Source organism: Xiphophorus hellerii, chromosome 15 (genome assembly GCF_003331165.1).
Source record: "Xiphophorus hellerii strain 12219 chromosome 15, Xiphophorus_hellerii-4.1, whole genome shotgun sequence".
In the NCBI taxonomy this organism is placed as follows: Eukaryota; Metazoa; Chordata; class Actinopteri; order Cyprinodontiformes; family Poeciliidae; genus Xiphophorus; species Xiphophorus hellerii.
This window is the reverse complement of record NC_045686.1, coordinates 4732703-4749807: the sequence shown is the minus strand read 5'-3', so window position 1 is coordinate 4749807 and position 17105 is coordinate 4732703. Positions and strand designations below refer to the sequence as shown.

Sequence of the window (17105 nt, the reverse complement as noted above, 5' to 3'; positions counted from 1 at the left end):
TCAATTCAAAGGACATAAAATAAAAAAATTTGCATTGCAATGCAAAAATTTAGATAATTATTTTGTAATTTATTTTTTTGTTGTAGATATCTGTTTATGTCTAACTCCATGACTTTATTGTATCAACAAGCTCCTCATCAATACAACTGCCAGCCAAGTTAAATGTTTCAGTTGAAAAGTTCTGCTAAAATTAAAATATGTCTATTATGCACTATATCATAAATTTAAGCAAAAGAAAAACATCCCCATTTATTAACATTGAGTCTACACATTAAAACTGAGACTGAATCTTATTGAAACTGATGTAACTTTTTAAATGTCAGAAAACTTTGCCTTTAGGTTAGTTGTGCAAATATAATTGTCAAACAGGAAATATATGTATGAGATGAATCACACCAATCCGAAGGCTTAAAGCAGATTTATTGTGATTAAATACATTAATATCCATATATGTTGTGTAATTGGTAACATTTTACAGTGTAAGGGTTTTGATTATTTGTAAATATTTGACTACTAATCTAAAATACAATACAACAGAGGGTAACTCATGGAAGTTAACTAAATTTAAAGTACTTGATTAATAAGCTTAATAAGCTTTTTTTGTTTATAAAAGATATATGTATATATATAAATGCCAATGCTGCAAACACTTCAATAACAAAGACTGATACTGAAATATAAATGTTATGGTCAAACACGTTTGCCACACATTGAGTCAAGACAAATGGTGAATTAAAACAAACATGTTTCATGAAGATTCAAACCGATTGTGGTGGAAGTTGATGCAGTCGTCTCCAGAGTTGATGATGTGCTTCATGGCGCTGAGGATCAGTGCGTTTATGTCATCGTCCAGGTCGATTTCTTCGTGGTAGTTCTTCACAGGGAAGATGTTGCTCATGGGAATACCCACAGTAGCACTGAATTTTTCAATCTAGAGGAGAAAAATAAGAGAAAGAAAGTGAAAGCCTGTTTTCTTTAGAACGATGACTTTGTTGTCACTGTTGACTGTTTTACCCTTAGTACAGAAAATGGCACAAATACATTTATTCGCATTCCTTAAGAGTGGTGATAAAATTACGATAAAACTGCTTGATGTTACATTTATTGAGTGAGTATTTGTTTTTCTATTTAGTTTTCAAGATATAGAAAACACGTATGATAGCAGCGCAACCAACCCAAGAGTCACACAGTTGTTTCCAGATTATAGGAGACCTGAGTAATTAACATTAATGATTCCTTATTTTGTACTAAGATATTATTTGCTACTAAAAATCTACAAAATCTGAAATACGTTATGATTTATTTCAAAGTATTTTTACTCTATAAAAATAAAGAATGCATTTTCTGGAAAATATATATGAAATGTATATATTTAATAGGATACTTTGTGTGTTTCTGATTCTTGTTGAAAATTTGAACTGTTCCAAATTAATGCACAAAATTTGAGATCATAAAATTATTAATTAATTTTCAAACATCCTCTTGGAGAAATTCTCCCAAAATGTTGTCCTCATAAAACTTATTGAGTGTGTTTCACCCGAAAGCAAAGTTCCCACCAGCATGCTGGACCCACTCATCAACTATTGAGTCCTACTGTGATGCTTTCAATTACAAGGTTTTTTTTTTTTGGGGGGGGGGGGGGGGGGGGGGGGGGGGGGGGGGGGCTGTAGTACTAAACCTTTGAGTAGTCGAATTAACTTTTTTGAATTTAAATGTTTTTAATAATTTGCTCCTCTTTTTTGTTTCTAGGATTTGGTATTTCAAAGCTCTACTTATAATCTGTTTGCAATCCATGATAGAGAGGCAAGCAATAATCTGACACCAATACGATGCGAATAGCAGCATCTGCTGGACACGATGTGTGTTTGCATCTGCCTGTAGTTCAGGGAACCTGTAATTTAATTCTGATGCATAAATAAAACAGTAATTTCAGCAAAATGAGAAGCAAACAAAAAAAAGTGTGAAGCCTGTTGCTTATAAATACAAAAAATGTATTACAACAAACATAAATATATGATTTGTAATTTTGCGCTCAGATTCTAAATTTAGCAGAGATCATTAATTAATTTAAACCATATAATAGTCATAAATTCATAATTGCAGTTATTAAATAAACATACAACATTAGGTATAAATGGTATTTATAAGCCATCATGGTTAATGTGAGGCTACACTGTCACCATTTACTGATTCATTGTAAATGGTTTGTGAAGGTTTATAGAATTTTGTAACATCAAATTATTTCTAGTAAAAAAAAAGATCACATTGTGTTTTGCATTTAAAATTTTCAGTCATTATAGAAATTAGAATGCGTTCATTTTTGTCACGTGTATTTTAATACTTATGATACAAATATACTGTGGAATATTAATACATGAATATTGTTTTCCATCAATATTTATTTTGAATTGAAAAAATAAATTAAACCTTTCTCTTCAAGTGTGGAAGTATGTAGACCTTCTTTAAATCTTCTTTTAGTTCGGGACAGACCTGATCAATTTTGGTGAGAATAGCAATCTGAGAAATGTCTGTCAGAACAAAGAAAAAAACAGGAAAGTTGAAAATAACAGTTATTAATACCATGCCATCAGAGGTGTTTATCTGTTTTCATCTGAACTCCAATCAATGGTCATTAGAGACCATTGATTGGATGAAATTGTGTGGAGCAATCTATTCAATATCAGCTTTTGCATATACTAATACAGCGGAGATGTTTAACTAGCAGAAAAACATTACTTCAAAGAGAAATACTGATGTGTTTTGAAAATACAATGAAATAACATTTTATCATAACCCTTTCCTAGTTATTAGGAGCACGATCTATGGAATATGAAATTGAATATTTCAGTTTGAGGTCCATTTTCTGTGCATTTCTTAACTAAATAATTTCTGGACTTACAGTGGTCCCTGGCGTCCTCTCTGATCCTCCTTATTTTCCCCACAACTTCATCAGACATCAGATCTAAGTTGTCTGCAGGAATTATGCAGACAAGAACATGAACTGTGTCATTGGGTGTTGGATTTTTCTGATAGGATTCATGACTCTCAGGTAACTGTGATGCAGGATTGAACTGAAAAACAAATAGAAAAGAATGTTTTCATATCTTGTAATGGAAGTGTTAATATATTTTTAAAAACATACTGAAACATTTGCCGACACCATGCTGTTTTAGCATTCCTTCAGCAAGATTCATGAGGGAGGTACTTTGGCATCCTCCCACAGTCCAAAAACATGCAAGTTGAATGAACTGGTCTCTTTAAATTGCCATTTGTTGTGTCCTATGTGTCTCTGTGTTGCCCTGCTGTACCCACTCTGCGACCCTGCGAAAATTAACTGGTATAGACAATAAATGAATGAAGCATCAGTAGTTTACCTTGTAACCTTCCTTTACATGTCCCTTTAAAGCCAGTTTGATGTCTTCCTCCAGGACTCCTCCTCTTTCACTCAGACCCATGATGTCACAGAAGACAAACGGGCAGAATGACCTGTCCTCTCTTACGATTTTATAGGTTGTGTACTACAAAACACAAGTAGAAAAAAAAGCAGATTTATCCAAGAAAATCAAGATTTTGGAAGAACGTGTGAAATATTATTCGGTATAACCTGCCAGGTAAGTACAGGTTTTACCTCTTTAGTAAAACTTGAGCATGAGCAGTTATCTGCCAAAGCCTGTGAGTAAATTCGGCCCTTTAGGACACTCTGGACTGAGTTGATGAAACTGGACTTTCCAGCGGCTTCTGGTCCATGAAGAAGAATCCGGAGCTTCTGACCCTCAAACTCTGGTTTGTAGTTTCTCACAAATTCCAGATCCTCTGAGATTTTCCTGATCAGAAAGAAATTATTGCATTAAACACCAAACCATATATTTTCACTCAGCGTGAAATATATATATAATTTCCATATTTCAATGTCTAGACAAAAAACCCCCAAAACAAAACAAAAAAAACAACTCATGTTCTAATATTTTCCTAATTTCTGCTAAGCTTTTATTGATGTGCTGTTTTAATCGATGTGGGTAAATTACATGTAATTCTCATTTGAACATTTGACAGTCTTGACTGAAGACATTTTGAAACAGTCCTGTGCTACTTAAAAAAACATTACAAATATTTAGATAATTATCAAGTTTGAAATAACTTTGATAAAGTTATGAATAACTTATAAAACTTATTCTCATGCCACAATAACTCTTCAATTATAATCCATTGAGAATAGTTTTTGACCAAATATTCTTCTCAACGACGATCCTTCACATCATCCGTGAAAATTTTTATTCCTGTTTCTGTTGTTCCTATTTTTTATATTTTGTATGTTGAAAATAGGAAATGATCAAAAACACACTTACCCCCACTCTATTCTCCTCCATGGTTTTTCAAAAACTGACAAATAATAAAAAAAGATTACTTTAAAATTCACAGGAAAAATCTACAGCAAATATAACATTTTGTGTTATTTGTGGAATAAACATTTATAAACAAGCACAGCAATCAGGAAAAACAGAAAATATCCAAAATACCAATCCCAAGCCACTAGATGGTGGTGATTTCAATGTTGCACACAGAATAAAGTAGTACGATCTAAATTTTTAAAGTTACACTACACAACAATGTGATTTTTCAACCCCTCCTTTTGGCTAAAGTGGTAAAATGTCACTGGAGTGATAAAGGCCATACAGATTCAACCAATATATGATTTGTTTTTTTAGAATTGGTTTCATTTTTGGACACTGTGGACTCTGTTATTGAGAAAGTGTAGAGAAATGTGCTCCCGGATCACAGGAACAATCAAACCGGAGTGAGGGGGTATAAGCTACATAAACGACCCGGTACACACGTTCCAGAAGCTGGGTTCTAGAGAAAAGCAAACTATTCAAAATATGACTGTACGATACTCTGAGTGTTGACCCATAGAGGCCCTTACAAGAAAAAACTACAAACTGTTTTATAGACGGTTTTATTGAACTGCATGAGCTTGAGTTTGGAAACAACTTTTTAATCTTTTTTAGATCAGTCTTAATCAGCATTTAACACATAGAGTGTTTTGACCTAATTGTATAAATCGGATTACCTCTGAAAACAATAGCTCAAGGGCTGGCATACTGTTGGGTTGTGACCGGTCCAGTTAAGATTAAGACCAGAGACAGTATGTGGAGGGATTTGTGCCCATATGATTGGCCTCTCGCCCGGAACGTAGCTGGAGATAGGCACCAGCAACCCTCCCGACCCCATTAGGGACAAGGGTGAACAGAAAATGGATGGATGGATGGATGGATGATTGGAATATTCAAAGCAACTGAAGTTTCCACTGCTGTCTCATAAATTACAGTTAATCTTAAAAAAATCTGTCACAGATTTTATTGTTATAACAATTCAAAGAGCTTTATTTTTTTTTGACTATAGAATATATCCAAAAAGTGTAAAAATGGTAATGCAAATCTAATAAAATATACACTTGCACATTAGTCACATATATGGAATTAAAACCCAGTAAACACATATGCCTACATGCAACATAATCCAATGCAAAAACTTTTATATCAGAGCTTAAATCAAAGAACTTAATGTATACTAAAGCATATGACAAGACGTGAATATAAATTGCACATTAACAAATAGTAAATTAGAAAACTTACCTGGGGGTTCAGGCTTGGACTGTGATCGTCCCATATCTGAAAAAACGGAAGAAATATTTATACAGACCTGAGAAAAATTTAGGAAATCCCATTGTCAAGAAAACCCGAGCACATCCCACTTCCCAATGCTGAAGATTTTAGTTTAACAATAACAATAAATAAAGCTATCTTTAAAGTTAATCACACAAGTGACATCTAGGCCCAACAGTAGACTTAGATGTCAATAAAATCCATCTGGTTGTGTGTGTTGCTTTTGTCTCCTGCAGACTTTGCTTTAATTCTACTTCTTTTTTCTATCTAATCATAAGAAATCATAGTCAGACAGGGAGAGTCATGAAACAGGAAGAGCAGGTTTTCCAAAAAATGAGGAAGTAAGTTTCCAGCCTGCAGATTTATAAAAATAGTTGAGACTATTCCTTATTTCAAAACATGAAAATTTTAAAGAATAAAGTCTAAACATTTTGAGTAATTGGACAAGATTCAAAGTAAAATACTTATATTATTATTGGTTTATTTGTAAGAATACTTACACTTACATTTGTTGGTACACTTACAAGTAAAACATGTAACTGTAACTTTGGTGTCAAATAATTAGAATCATGGATTATTCTTGGTTTCTTTTCAGAAAAACATCTGTAATAACTCACATTAAGATTATAATAAGAGTAACTAATAAGTTATGGTTATCATAAAATTATAAATGAATGTTAAATCAGAGAAGCTAAAGAAAATAAATGTGATATAAATGTGATTTTGACAGAACTTGAAATGGTGTAAAAAGGTGTAACTGCAATTAAACATCACTGATATGTTGGAGGTAGGTGGTAGGTGAAAGGTGAAAGGTTAAGGGAAAAAGGGGAACTAACAGGAGAGCAGAGATGATCAACACCTTATTTGGAAGCAGATTGTTGGACAACTTAAACTTTTCAAAGAAAAGGTTGTGCAGGCAATGGACATAGGAGGTTGAGCAACCCTGAGACATTAGCACAGACATCAGGACATAATGTCTCTAAGACAGTGATGGATATGAGATCATCTGTCTGAGCAGACAGCCAATGAAATGAACACAACATCAGTGCTAGCCAATGCAAACGCACCAAAAGGTGGATAAACCCTATAAAAGGTGGGAGCAAAAGAGGAACCTTTGGTTGGATCCTCCAGGCAGCTTCGAGCCAAGATCGAGATGGACAAAGAACTCTGCAGCTGAAGAAGAGCCGGGGCCACAGAGCCGAAGACTGTCCTGATCATGGGGACCAATCCGTCAGGCCCGCAACATGTGGCTTCAAATCGCACTTCTCTCATCAGCTGGGTTCAGACCCCAAAGACAAAGATGAAGATAAAGGCAAAGACAAAGACCAAAGGCAAAGAAGAAGAACTGGTGCTTTCCTTCCATGAGGTCGGCGCGTCTACATCTCAATGGACCAGAAAGATCATGAGACAAGATGAAGGGAGCTTCAGAGCCGCAAGGCAAGAAGCTGAGGAACGCTACACACATGAGGAAGTCACCCTAAGACCCAAGACCTGCTGCTCTAAGTCAGTACTCAGTACTTTTTCATTGCAAACAATATCTATTGTAGTAAATTTCAAAAATAAAAGGCACTTTTACACCTTTTATTTCTAAATATAAATTCTTCATGCATTAAGCTTTTCATTTGAACATAGAGAACATCACACAAACATAACAAACATGTTATTAAAGTTAAGAATGTACAACAGGACACCACCAACCAATAGAGCAAAAAGGTTAGAAAATAGAAAGATTTCTGAAATTAAGACAATGTATAACAATTACCCATAGAATACTTACCTGGGGATTTAGATTGAGAGTGTCCCATGACTAGAAAATAAAGCATGCCAGTTGTAAAGTTTATTTCATGGCAACAAAATATGTCTTGATACTTCTTTAAACATGACTTGTAAATTAACAATGATCTAACAGTTTAAAATTTATAGCTTTAAAGCAATTTAAAAAAACTTCTAATAACTCAAAATGCTTGAAATGAACGTGAAACTGAAAAAATACTTTGATCAAATTAAGAAAAAGCTATTATTTAACACAACTATATTTTCAGTTTAACAGTCAAGGACAAACTAATTTAAATCTGACATTAAAAGTGTAAAAACTATTATCTTTTGTTACCTGAACAGAAGTTTGAGATGACGAACAGTCACCTTCCCAGTTAGACTGAGAGAGTTTTCCACAAAACATCCATTCTAATCCTCAGTTTCACTTTCGGTTTTAAACCAGTTAGTTTCTAGACTATACAAAGCTTTGACTTTTTTTCAAATATTTATTACATTAATCTTTATTTGCAGTGTTATACACAGGATTATTGCTAAAAAACTATCAAATAAATCATACACCATAACAAACATCAAGCGTTTCAACTGTCCTAAGAACATCATACAGTCACCAGTTAAGAAACAAAACATACTGTATAATCATAGCCTTTTGTCAAGTGCCATAATCAAGATCATCAAGCAAATAGACAACAAACATGCTAATAGACATTCCAGTTATAAATCAAAGGCAACTCTAGGTGGCTTTTTAGCCTTGAAGGTAAAAGCCCACCCTCATTGTCCATATAATGTATACATGTACATCAGGCTCACTGTTTGTAGGGAATGCTGAATGTATTGTAAAGAAACATGGGGACTTATGATCAAGTCACATCACTCTCAAGAAAATGGCAAGATTGCACAAAGCAAAATATTTGATGTCTCTAGACACTGTCTAACGTGTAGAAACAGGCAGACAGTTACGTAAAGATACAGGTAGTGACAAGTAGAATACCAGAATGCCAAGCACACAAATGGAAACTAACAATAATCGGAACCCTGGTTTATAAAAAGATATTTATCTTTCCAACTATGCAAGCACTTTTAGCTTGGGAGATAAACTGGAGAGAAATTAAAACACTTCTTGTAAAGATTAAAATCTAAACCAAGTGGATGTATTGAAAGACTGTGGAAAAAGATTCATTCCGTTTTAAGCTGGGGCATGTTCATCCCTGTCATTTTGTTGAAAAATTCCACTAGATTTTGACTAAAAACGTTTTCCCCATATTTTGTTTTGCAGAATAAAAACATCCAAATTGGATGTTTTTTACTGTGTTTTGTTTTACTTCAACATGTAAAATTCAACTTTAAAATACTATGCACCTGGTGGGCTTTCAAAATCCAAGGTAGCAAATTTGCAAAAAATAAAAGTATCAGCTTTTCCCAGTCATAAAGTCTACAGATTTCCAGCTTCCCTCTGATGTGTATCCGTGTTTTTATATCAGTATTTGGCACCAGGTGTGATTTACCCCAGGGCTGTTAGTGGAAAAAAACTCTGAGCCTGAACTTTTTTTTTTCATACCTGGGAAAGAGTCATGAGGAGTGGGGTGTTACGTATTCAACACACCTTTAACACAGTGTATCACAAAAGTGAGTACACCCATCACATTTCTGCAGATATTTAAGTATATCTTTTCATGGGACAACACTGACAAAATGACACTTTAACACAATGAAAAGTCGTCTGTGTGTAGCGTATATAACAGTGTAAATTCACTTCCCTCAAAATAACTCTATATACAGCCATTAAGGTCTAAACCATTGGCAACAAAAGTGACCACCCAAAAGTGAAAGTTCCTTAAGTGTCAATACTTTGTGTGGCCACCATTATTTACCAAACCGCCTTAACTCTCCTGGGCATGGAGTGTACCAGAACTTCACAGGTTGCCACTGGAATGATTTTCCACTCTTCCATGATGACCCTAACCCTACCCTAAATTAAAACATCAAAAACTATAACAAAGCATTAAGGTTCTCATGTTTGTGAAAACTCTCACCCCCAGTTCATTTCCCGCCATGGTTTATGGAGATCTAAGCAGAAAACCGTTCAAAGAATCACAAAGCACTTACCGGTAATAATTTTCCATATATTGTAAATCTTTGCTTTACTGCAAACTGACATGGACATCGAGTTAAGCTTGTTGTTCTTGGTCTGGAAGGTGAAGATCCCAGACCAACTCAAAGCAGATGTTTCAGCTCATGTGTACAAAAATCTATTTCTAAACATCTTAGAAATGTTTTCAATCAGAAATGGCTGAATGAGTCAGAGGTTAAAGCAAACCAGGACAGAAACAACTAACAGTGAAACTACAGGTAATTTAATCGACTTTTGTTTAAAAATAGCTTGAAGCCAATAGTCAAAACTACTTAAAATGATCAAAATGATTATTATGTTTATATTCTTTAAGTCCTGTTAAATAAAGTCTTTAGAAGCTGAAGTGACCAACGTTAAAGGAAAGGTCTTACCTTCTGCTGCAGCTTGACAAACAGAAACTCACCAGTCAGAAAAACAGGAAGTTTAACTCATCATTTTTCAGTAGGACGTAACTCAGCGAGGCATCGTCTGTGTCTGGTGACCTTCTTCCTCTGTTGTCCATAACCGCCAGATGCTCCACAAACGCCTCATTAATAACCTCATCTATTAATGCTTGAAATTTAAAAGTTCAGTAGAACCTCAGTTACTGTGCTGTGAACCAGTATGATTTTACTTATGTTGCTGCATCTTAGTCACACTTTCATGTTTCAGAACAGAGAACAGAGATAACCATCAAGTGATTTTGTGAATCTAATTTCACTCTGAAGGAAGTTTGATTCCCTCTACTTTGAGATTGTTTTAGTTCAGTCATATTGGAAGGTTTTTATTGCATGTTTAACACTTTTTTTTTTTTTACTTCAGATTTATAAGCTCAGGATTTATTTTGGACCAAAATGTAATTTAAAGCAACTTAAATGTTTTGCACCAGAAAGTTTGGCTACCAACGAAAGACATGTAACATGAGAGACAACTCGGACAAAGGATTAAAGTTTTAAAAATTCTGGCTTTTAAGTATTTTTATAAATTGTGACAAAATTAAATTATATTAATATAAAAGTATTCCTTTGATAGCAATAATTTCTCAGTAACAACCTTGTTTTGTTTTCATGACTTGACTAGTTGAACAGTTATAATTACACAAATCAGGTTTCACTTCAAAACCAATTTTATTATATATAATAAAATTAATTTGGAGGGATTATTCCAAATTATGATTATGACGATTCCTATGTGTGCGGCCCCAAGCTAAATGTATTTAATTTCCATTGCAGTTTGCCTACCATCCTCTGCCGAACAGCCAGGGAAGAAGTCGGCAGGTTGGTCTGACGGATTGGCTCGCCATCAATAACTGATCGATCCGACACAAAAACCTGACCTGTCAACCAAAGAGTCATAAACCACAATGAGTTTCTAATATTTAGATTTCCAAGAGAACAGGTTTAAATCCTTGCAAACACTTTCTGCACCAGAAGAACAGAAATTTACAAACTTCTGGTACCTGACGGGTTCTGTAGATATTTACAGGTCAGCTGTGGAACCAAATATTATTGATATTTATTTAAAATTTATCTAATTAGGCTCTGTGAGTGCACGAAATGCTGAGTCAGGTGTTTAGATATGATTTTAAACCAAACCTTTTCCACCTGATAAGGAACTTGATCTCAATTAAATATTGAGCTTCTACTGCCGGTTTATTGAAGACATCATAGATTATTATTTATTCTACTTAATTTGGCTCTTTGGGGGGTAAAAAGATAAAATATCTAATCTGCAGAGATATTTGATCATAGCTCAAATCTGCACCTAATTAAATATTAGAGGAAGCGCTCAGCTTTTAATTTGGCTTTGGGGGGTTGGGAGAATCGGCGCCTCCTGAGCTAATTAAATGTTTTGAACCTCGGCTCATTAAAGTTGTTCGTCCTTCAGAGCGAGAAAAGAGGAGAAATGTGAATCCTGCAGCAGCTGCAGAGGCTCAGAAACCATTCTGTTGATTTTTTCCACCTCTTGAGTCCAGTTTTCCCACATCTACTGATGGTGAAATGTGAAATGCTTCTGCAGTGCTGACGACTGTTTTCTGTTCTGCAGATCTGAAGCGTTTCCTGAGAGGCAGAGTGGGCGATCAGCTCAGCAGCCTCGTCTTGGCAGGAGTGATTGACAGCTCAGTCAGGCTGGAGGACGCGGCGCCCACTGAGTGTGTGTGACACTGTGGGGGCTCCAGGTCCATTGTGTCCTCCTGGTGCGGCTGCAGCTGGGAGGCGAAGGGGCGATGTGCAACCAACCGAGGTGAGGAGATAATGGGAAGCAAAGAGCATCATTACCTCTCTCCTCCCCCATTTAACCGAGAGGAAAAGACGAAGTGGATGTCTGTTTGACGTTCTGGATGTGGAAAATAATTCACAACAATGCAGAATCTAAGAAGCTCAACATATTTTATTGCTTCTCATACAAGCGTGTACAGCTGAAGCAGAAAGTGAAGGATTTCTAGAAATTATTGATGAGATCAGAGCAAACCCAAAGCAGACATGGTGAAGAAGGCAGCAGCGTTCAATAAAAATTCAACACACATTCAGTCGCTGTGATTTTCTCAGCAAAGCCATTAAAAAAGAAAAGAGGCCATCAAAGCAATTTCCAGCTAATCTCCTGGAAGGTTTCCTCACCAATCTCCAGAAACAGACCGACTGTCCAAGGCAGGTGTTGGTTTGTTAAATTCACCTTTTCACAAATGAATAAAGAAAAATCTGCATCTAACTGCTGATGGCTGTTTTTACAATGATGTGGATTTTCTCACCCAGTGAGAAAAAACAAGAAGCTAAAAACTTTCCTTAACAATTATTAAAAAAAAAAAAACAAGATGGTTCCAGTTAGACTGTACATCGTTTTCAATGAACTTCAAGTATCAGCTGTAGAATTTAGAAACAGAACAAAAAAAATGAACAGGGACAAAGACAAGATGAGCTAAAAACAATCTGGACAGGTTGCTAGCCCAACGCTGCTTTAGCCGCATGTATTTTGATGCCATTATCGCCACCTAGTGGGGCTTTCAAAAATAATCTGCATTTTAATATAATTAACTGTAACACATTTATTATTTAGTGATGGTTAAAATCTGGAGAAACTGAGATATTTTCTCTCCGGTAACCTGCGAAGGATGTTTGTCATGTTTTCATTACTATGAAGTGGTGAACACTGATAACTAAGTTAGCTACGCTAAAAATAAAACAGAAAATTATAAAAATTAGTTCCTCTAACGCTAAAGTGGTTCACCAGTATGACGTTTAGCCAACGCTGTGCTAATGCGCTAGCTTCAATTTAAATTATATTTGCCCTTTAATTTTGACAGTCACCATCCACTGCCAGTAGGTGGCGATGATGTGTTTTAATTGTTGCCGTGGTGGAAACAAGTTTCTGTCCTTTAATGACATACATTCAATTTAACCAACAGTAACAAGTTTAAGAGTATTGGGGTTAAACTACAAAGATAAAAAAAATATATAAATAAAATTACGAGAATAAAGTCGTATCAGAGTAAAGTCAAGATAAAGTCATAATATTGTAACTTTATTCTGGTTTGATTTTGACTTTATTACTCCTTTATTCTTAATAGTATGAGTTTATTTTAGCTAGACTACAAATTTATTCTTGTATTATTTTGGCATTATTTTCATAATATTATGACTTTCCTCACATAAAACCATGACTTTATTCTCGTACAAGTTCATTCGTAGAATCCAATTACTTTACTCTCATAATTTTATTTTAAGTTTTTTCTTAGTATGATCCTTAGTTCGCTGCCAAAACATGTGACAAATGTGGACAAAGTTTTAAAAACCTGAATTGTGATTTTTTAGCTAAAATAAATAATTGTGGGAACATCAGACTGCTGTTGGTACATTTTCTTAATTTCCCTGGATCTTTTCTCTGTTTCCACAGAACCTGCAAGAATAAAAATAAATTAATATGATGGAAATTGAACCTAGAAAAATCTGATAATAAGGAAACAATATTTTACTTCAATTTACCGAGATTTACTGGATGGAGCTTTTGTGCAGAGATGAATCATGCATGATGCACCTGTACATCATTTCTTTTCTTTTTTTCTGTCTGCATTTTTTTCCTCATCAGACATTAAAATTTTTTAAATAAGCTTTAGGTTTGCTTTCTTAACTTTCCAGTTTTCTTCTGCATCCTGTTCACAGTATTTTTTTTATTATTCACTCTGCAGGTAATAAAGGAAACAAAGTAATTCAGTTTTTTTGGATCTAGTATTAAACTTTTTTTTCCATGCACTGCAAGAACAAACAGCATAAAAATAAAAAAGTGTTGCCTGTAATGTTGCATTGGGGCCCCGTCCCCAGAACTGTTGGCTGCAGCCCTGTTGGAGCATTAGCTCTATCTGAAGGCAGAAAATTGGCTGGAATAAAATGGCTTTTTGGTTTCAGTTTGAGCTGAAACGTTTTTTTGTCTTCAGGTTTTTGGTTTCAGTGAAGCTGCAGCGTCGCGTTTTAAAGGTTTTCAGCCTTTTGTGTCTCTGAGGTTCGTTTTTTTTTTTAGAGTCCTGCTCTGCTTCTGAGGCATTCAGCTGAATCTACAATCTGTCATTTACAACATTTAGTAATTATCCCCTCCACACACACACACACCCCCACACACACACACACCACCCCCACTTCAGGCGCCTGAACGCCACATTTCCCCTCCGCCTGAGCGTCAGACGTACTCCTGCAGGCTGTAGTTGTCCTTCAGGTCTTTCTGTGGGAGTTTCTGCCGATCCAGAACCGTTTTCTCCTGCCTCACCTCATCCGTCTGCAGCCGCACGCTTTTCTTCTTCTTCTGTTTGGGTTCCACTTTTGGCTCCTGCCTCCTTTCCAGTCTGATTGAGTCAGAGTTTGAGACGCTGTCCGGTCCGGAGGACCCGCTTCCCGGACAGGACAGACAGAAGATGACTCCTCCGGCCAGCAGGAACCCGGCGGCGATGAAGGTGACGCAGAGTGCGCCGCCGGGTTGGTACTTGCTGCTGTCCGGCAGGTCAGTGGTCAGGAAGGCGGTGATGACCTCGTTGGTGAAGAGCGCCGCCGGAACCAGGCAGAGCAGGCTGGCCAGAACGAAGCAGCCGCCCGCCGCCATCGCCGTGTGGCCCTTCGCCCGATGGCTGCCCCCCCACCGGGTGCATTTGAGCCCCAGCGAGGCGAGGCAGAGCCCGAACGCCGCCACCATGCAGCACAGAACCATGCCGGCCCGCATCATCTGCAGCGACGGCGGCAGCGACAGCACCGAGTCCTTCATGGTGCAGCTGAAGACGCCGGAGCTGTACCACACGCAGTCCGCCCACAGACCCTGCATCTGAGAGATGGGGGTCATGATGCTGCTCCATGCGTTCACGCTCACCTTCCAGTTGGGCAGCAGCGTCGCCACGGTGGCGCCCAGGACGCCCAGCAGCGCCAGGGCGAACGCCAGGATCTGAACGGCGGCGGACAGCATGTTTTACCCCCCCTGCCCCCCAGGACACGGGGCAGATAATTCCTCCAGCGGGGGAAGTGAGACGTGAGCGTGGGAGCGTGACGGACGCAGCTGAGGCTGGAAATCTGGAAGCGCCGGCTCAATGGCTCAATTGGTGATCATTGACTCCTAATTAAGTGTTCTTAAAGCGGCGGCGTCCCTCGCCGCCCCGCCGGACTGAAGCGATCCGTTTCCTCCTGATGCAGCCAAACATCTGGAGGAAGTTGAGCAGAGACGAACCCGCTCCGTCCAGCGGAGAGCGAGAGCACAGCGTGTGTGGGTACACTACCCCTCCGCCTGCCGTCTCCTTGGAAACCGGACAGCTTCAGCCCATCCTGCAGAAGAACCAGCAGAAGAACCCGGTTCTGCTCTCCAGCCTGAAGGTCAGCGCCGCCTCTCGCCGCTTCTGGGTCGCTTCCTGCAAACCTGGGTGAAGATAAGAGCCGCCGCCGATAGCATCAGATCATTTGGGCTTCCAGAAGCGTCTTCGTCTGGTTTTGGTGATAAAGCAGAGAATCAAGGTGAAGAACCTCTGCAACGCGCTGATAAGGGTCCGCGGACCCGGCCGTCCGCCCGCCCACCAGCGCGGCCCGGCAGCCTGTTATTACCATAATCCTCCACACACAGCCTGCAAACTGTAAACACACATTTTCCTGCCGGCTTCTCTGGGAGAGAAGAAGTTTAAAGAGTCCGCAGGCGTCGGTTCTGGCTAATTGATGTTGTTGCGTTCAGGTTGAAAACTCCCAACAAAGAGGAAACAGAACCCAGACGTTTTGGTTCCCACCGCAGAGGCAGAGCTGACGTCTGTGATTGAATGCGGCCGCGTTTCACATTCTGCTGCAGCAGTTTGGGTTCGTTGTCCTTTCACAATAAGACGCGTGGATCTGCAGCAGCAGCAACGACGACGCAGAGACCCGACCAGATCCGTTTGGACACAAAAACGGTTTCACCTGATCGGGACGGGATCGACGGGGGGGAGAAACTACAAACCATGGACTTCTGGTAAAATAATCCAATGAATTAAAACAGAAAAAAACTAAATACCAATTTAAGTTCTGCTTAATTTAATGAAAATATGGATTTTTTAAAATTACAATTTGCACCAAAATAAAGTTTTACTGCAGGCATCTATCAAAAGGGGAAAATAATGAAATACATTTAAATTTTTCTCTTTATTTTAGTTATAGGGACAATTTTTGAATTGTTTTCTTACTGTTTTATATAAACAGCCTGAAAAACAGATTTCAGGTCCATTTATCAGAAAAACAAACATTTTCATAGGGAGTTGTTTTTAACAGAAAATAAACATTTTCTATCATTTTATCTGTACTGGTTTATTTTTAATAAAATAATTTTTTTTATTTATTTTTTAATGGTTTATTAAATAATATGATAACAAAAACTTAATGCTTTTATATTACTTGTACTAATAAATCAAACATTTCTCAGAAAGCCTTTAAAATTAAATTTTTTCACTCTTTATTCTTATATTCTATGCATATTTTAATTTTTTTAGGTAATTCATACTGTGTATTTTATATATTTATTTTTTTAAATTAATTACTTGTTTTAATATTTCATTGTATTTATTTGTCTATTGTTTTAAGTTATATTTATGGTCATTAATTTATTCCTGACCCGTCAGAATGAGTGATTCTGGCGCCGCGGGCCGCACCGCCGCGGGCCGCCGTGTGGAAGCAGCAGTTTGATGTTGGTTCCACATCCTGAACAGAATGTTTTAACCTCCGCCTGCTTCGTGTCGCTCGGCGAGGCGCCGCTCCATTACAGCAGCTCTCTGGAGGTTTGAGCGGACGCCTGCAGGCCTTCGCTCTGCAGAAAACACACAGAGGACAAACTCTCATTTCTGCATCACTCCCTCCTTCATCCCTCATTCAGTTTATTTCAGAGCAGCAAAACTCTGCTGGGTGTTTGGCCTTCAGTTTGAAGCTGGTCCACTTTATTGGTTTAATTTTTCAGTTTGTTTGGAAAAAACATTTAATAGAACTGATTATTTTTTACAGGTGAAACTCAGGATAAGGAGATATTACAAAAGACTTTTAATGGTTTCATCATTTTTTTTCTTTGTTTCCTTACATATAATT

The 17105-nt window shown here is 37.4% G+C and overlaps 2 protein-coding genes across 2 annotated transcripts; both read right to left on the bottom strand.

Annotated features, from left to right (window-relative positions):
* Positions 1-399: 399 nt before the first annotated feature.
* Positions 400-7820, bottom strand: LOC116733752 (interferon-induced protein 44-like). The gene is made up of 9 exons (XM_032584557.1): positions 7774-7820; positions 7441-7470; positions 5634-5669; positions 4347-4380; positions 3629-3824; positions 3375-3518; positions 2900-3071; positions 2428-2528; positions 400-931 (listed from the first exon to the last, which is right to left on the bottom strand). The coding sequence occupies exons 2-9, from the start codon at positions 7466-7468 to the stop codon at positions 749-751; spliced, it is 894 nt and encodes a 297-aa protein (XP_032440448.1). The 5' UTR covers positions 7469-7470; positions 7774-7820; the 3' UTR covers positions 400-748.
* A 4097-nt stretch (positions 7821-11917) lies between these two features.
* On the bottom strand, positions 11918-16213 carry LOC116733671 (claudin-20-like). Its single transcript, XM_032584469.1, has one exon. The coding sequence runs from the start codon at positions 14983-14985 to the stop codon at positions 14215-14217; it is 771 nt and encodes a 256-aa protein (XP_032440360.1). The 5' UTR covers positions 14986-16213; the 3' UTR covers positions 11918-14214.
* Positions 16214-17105: the final 892 nt, after the last annotated feature.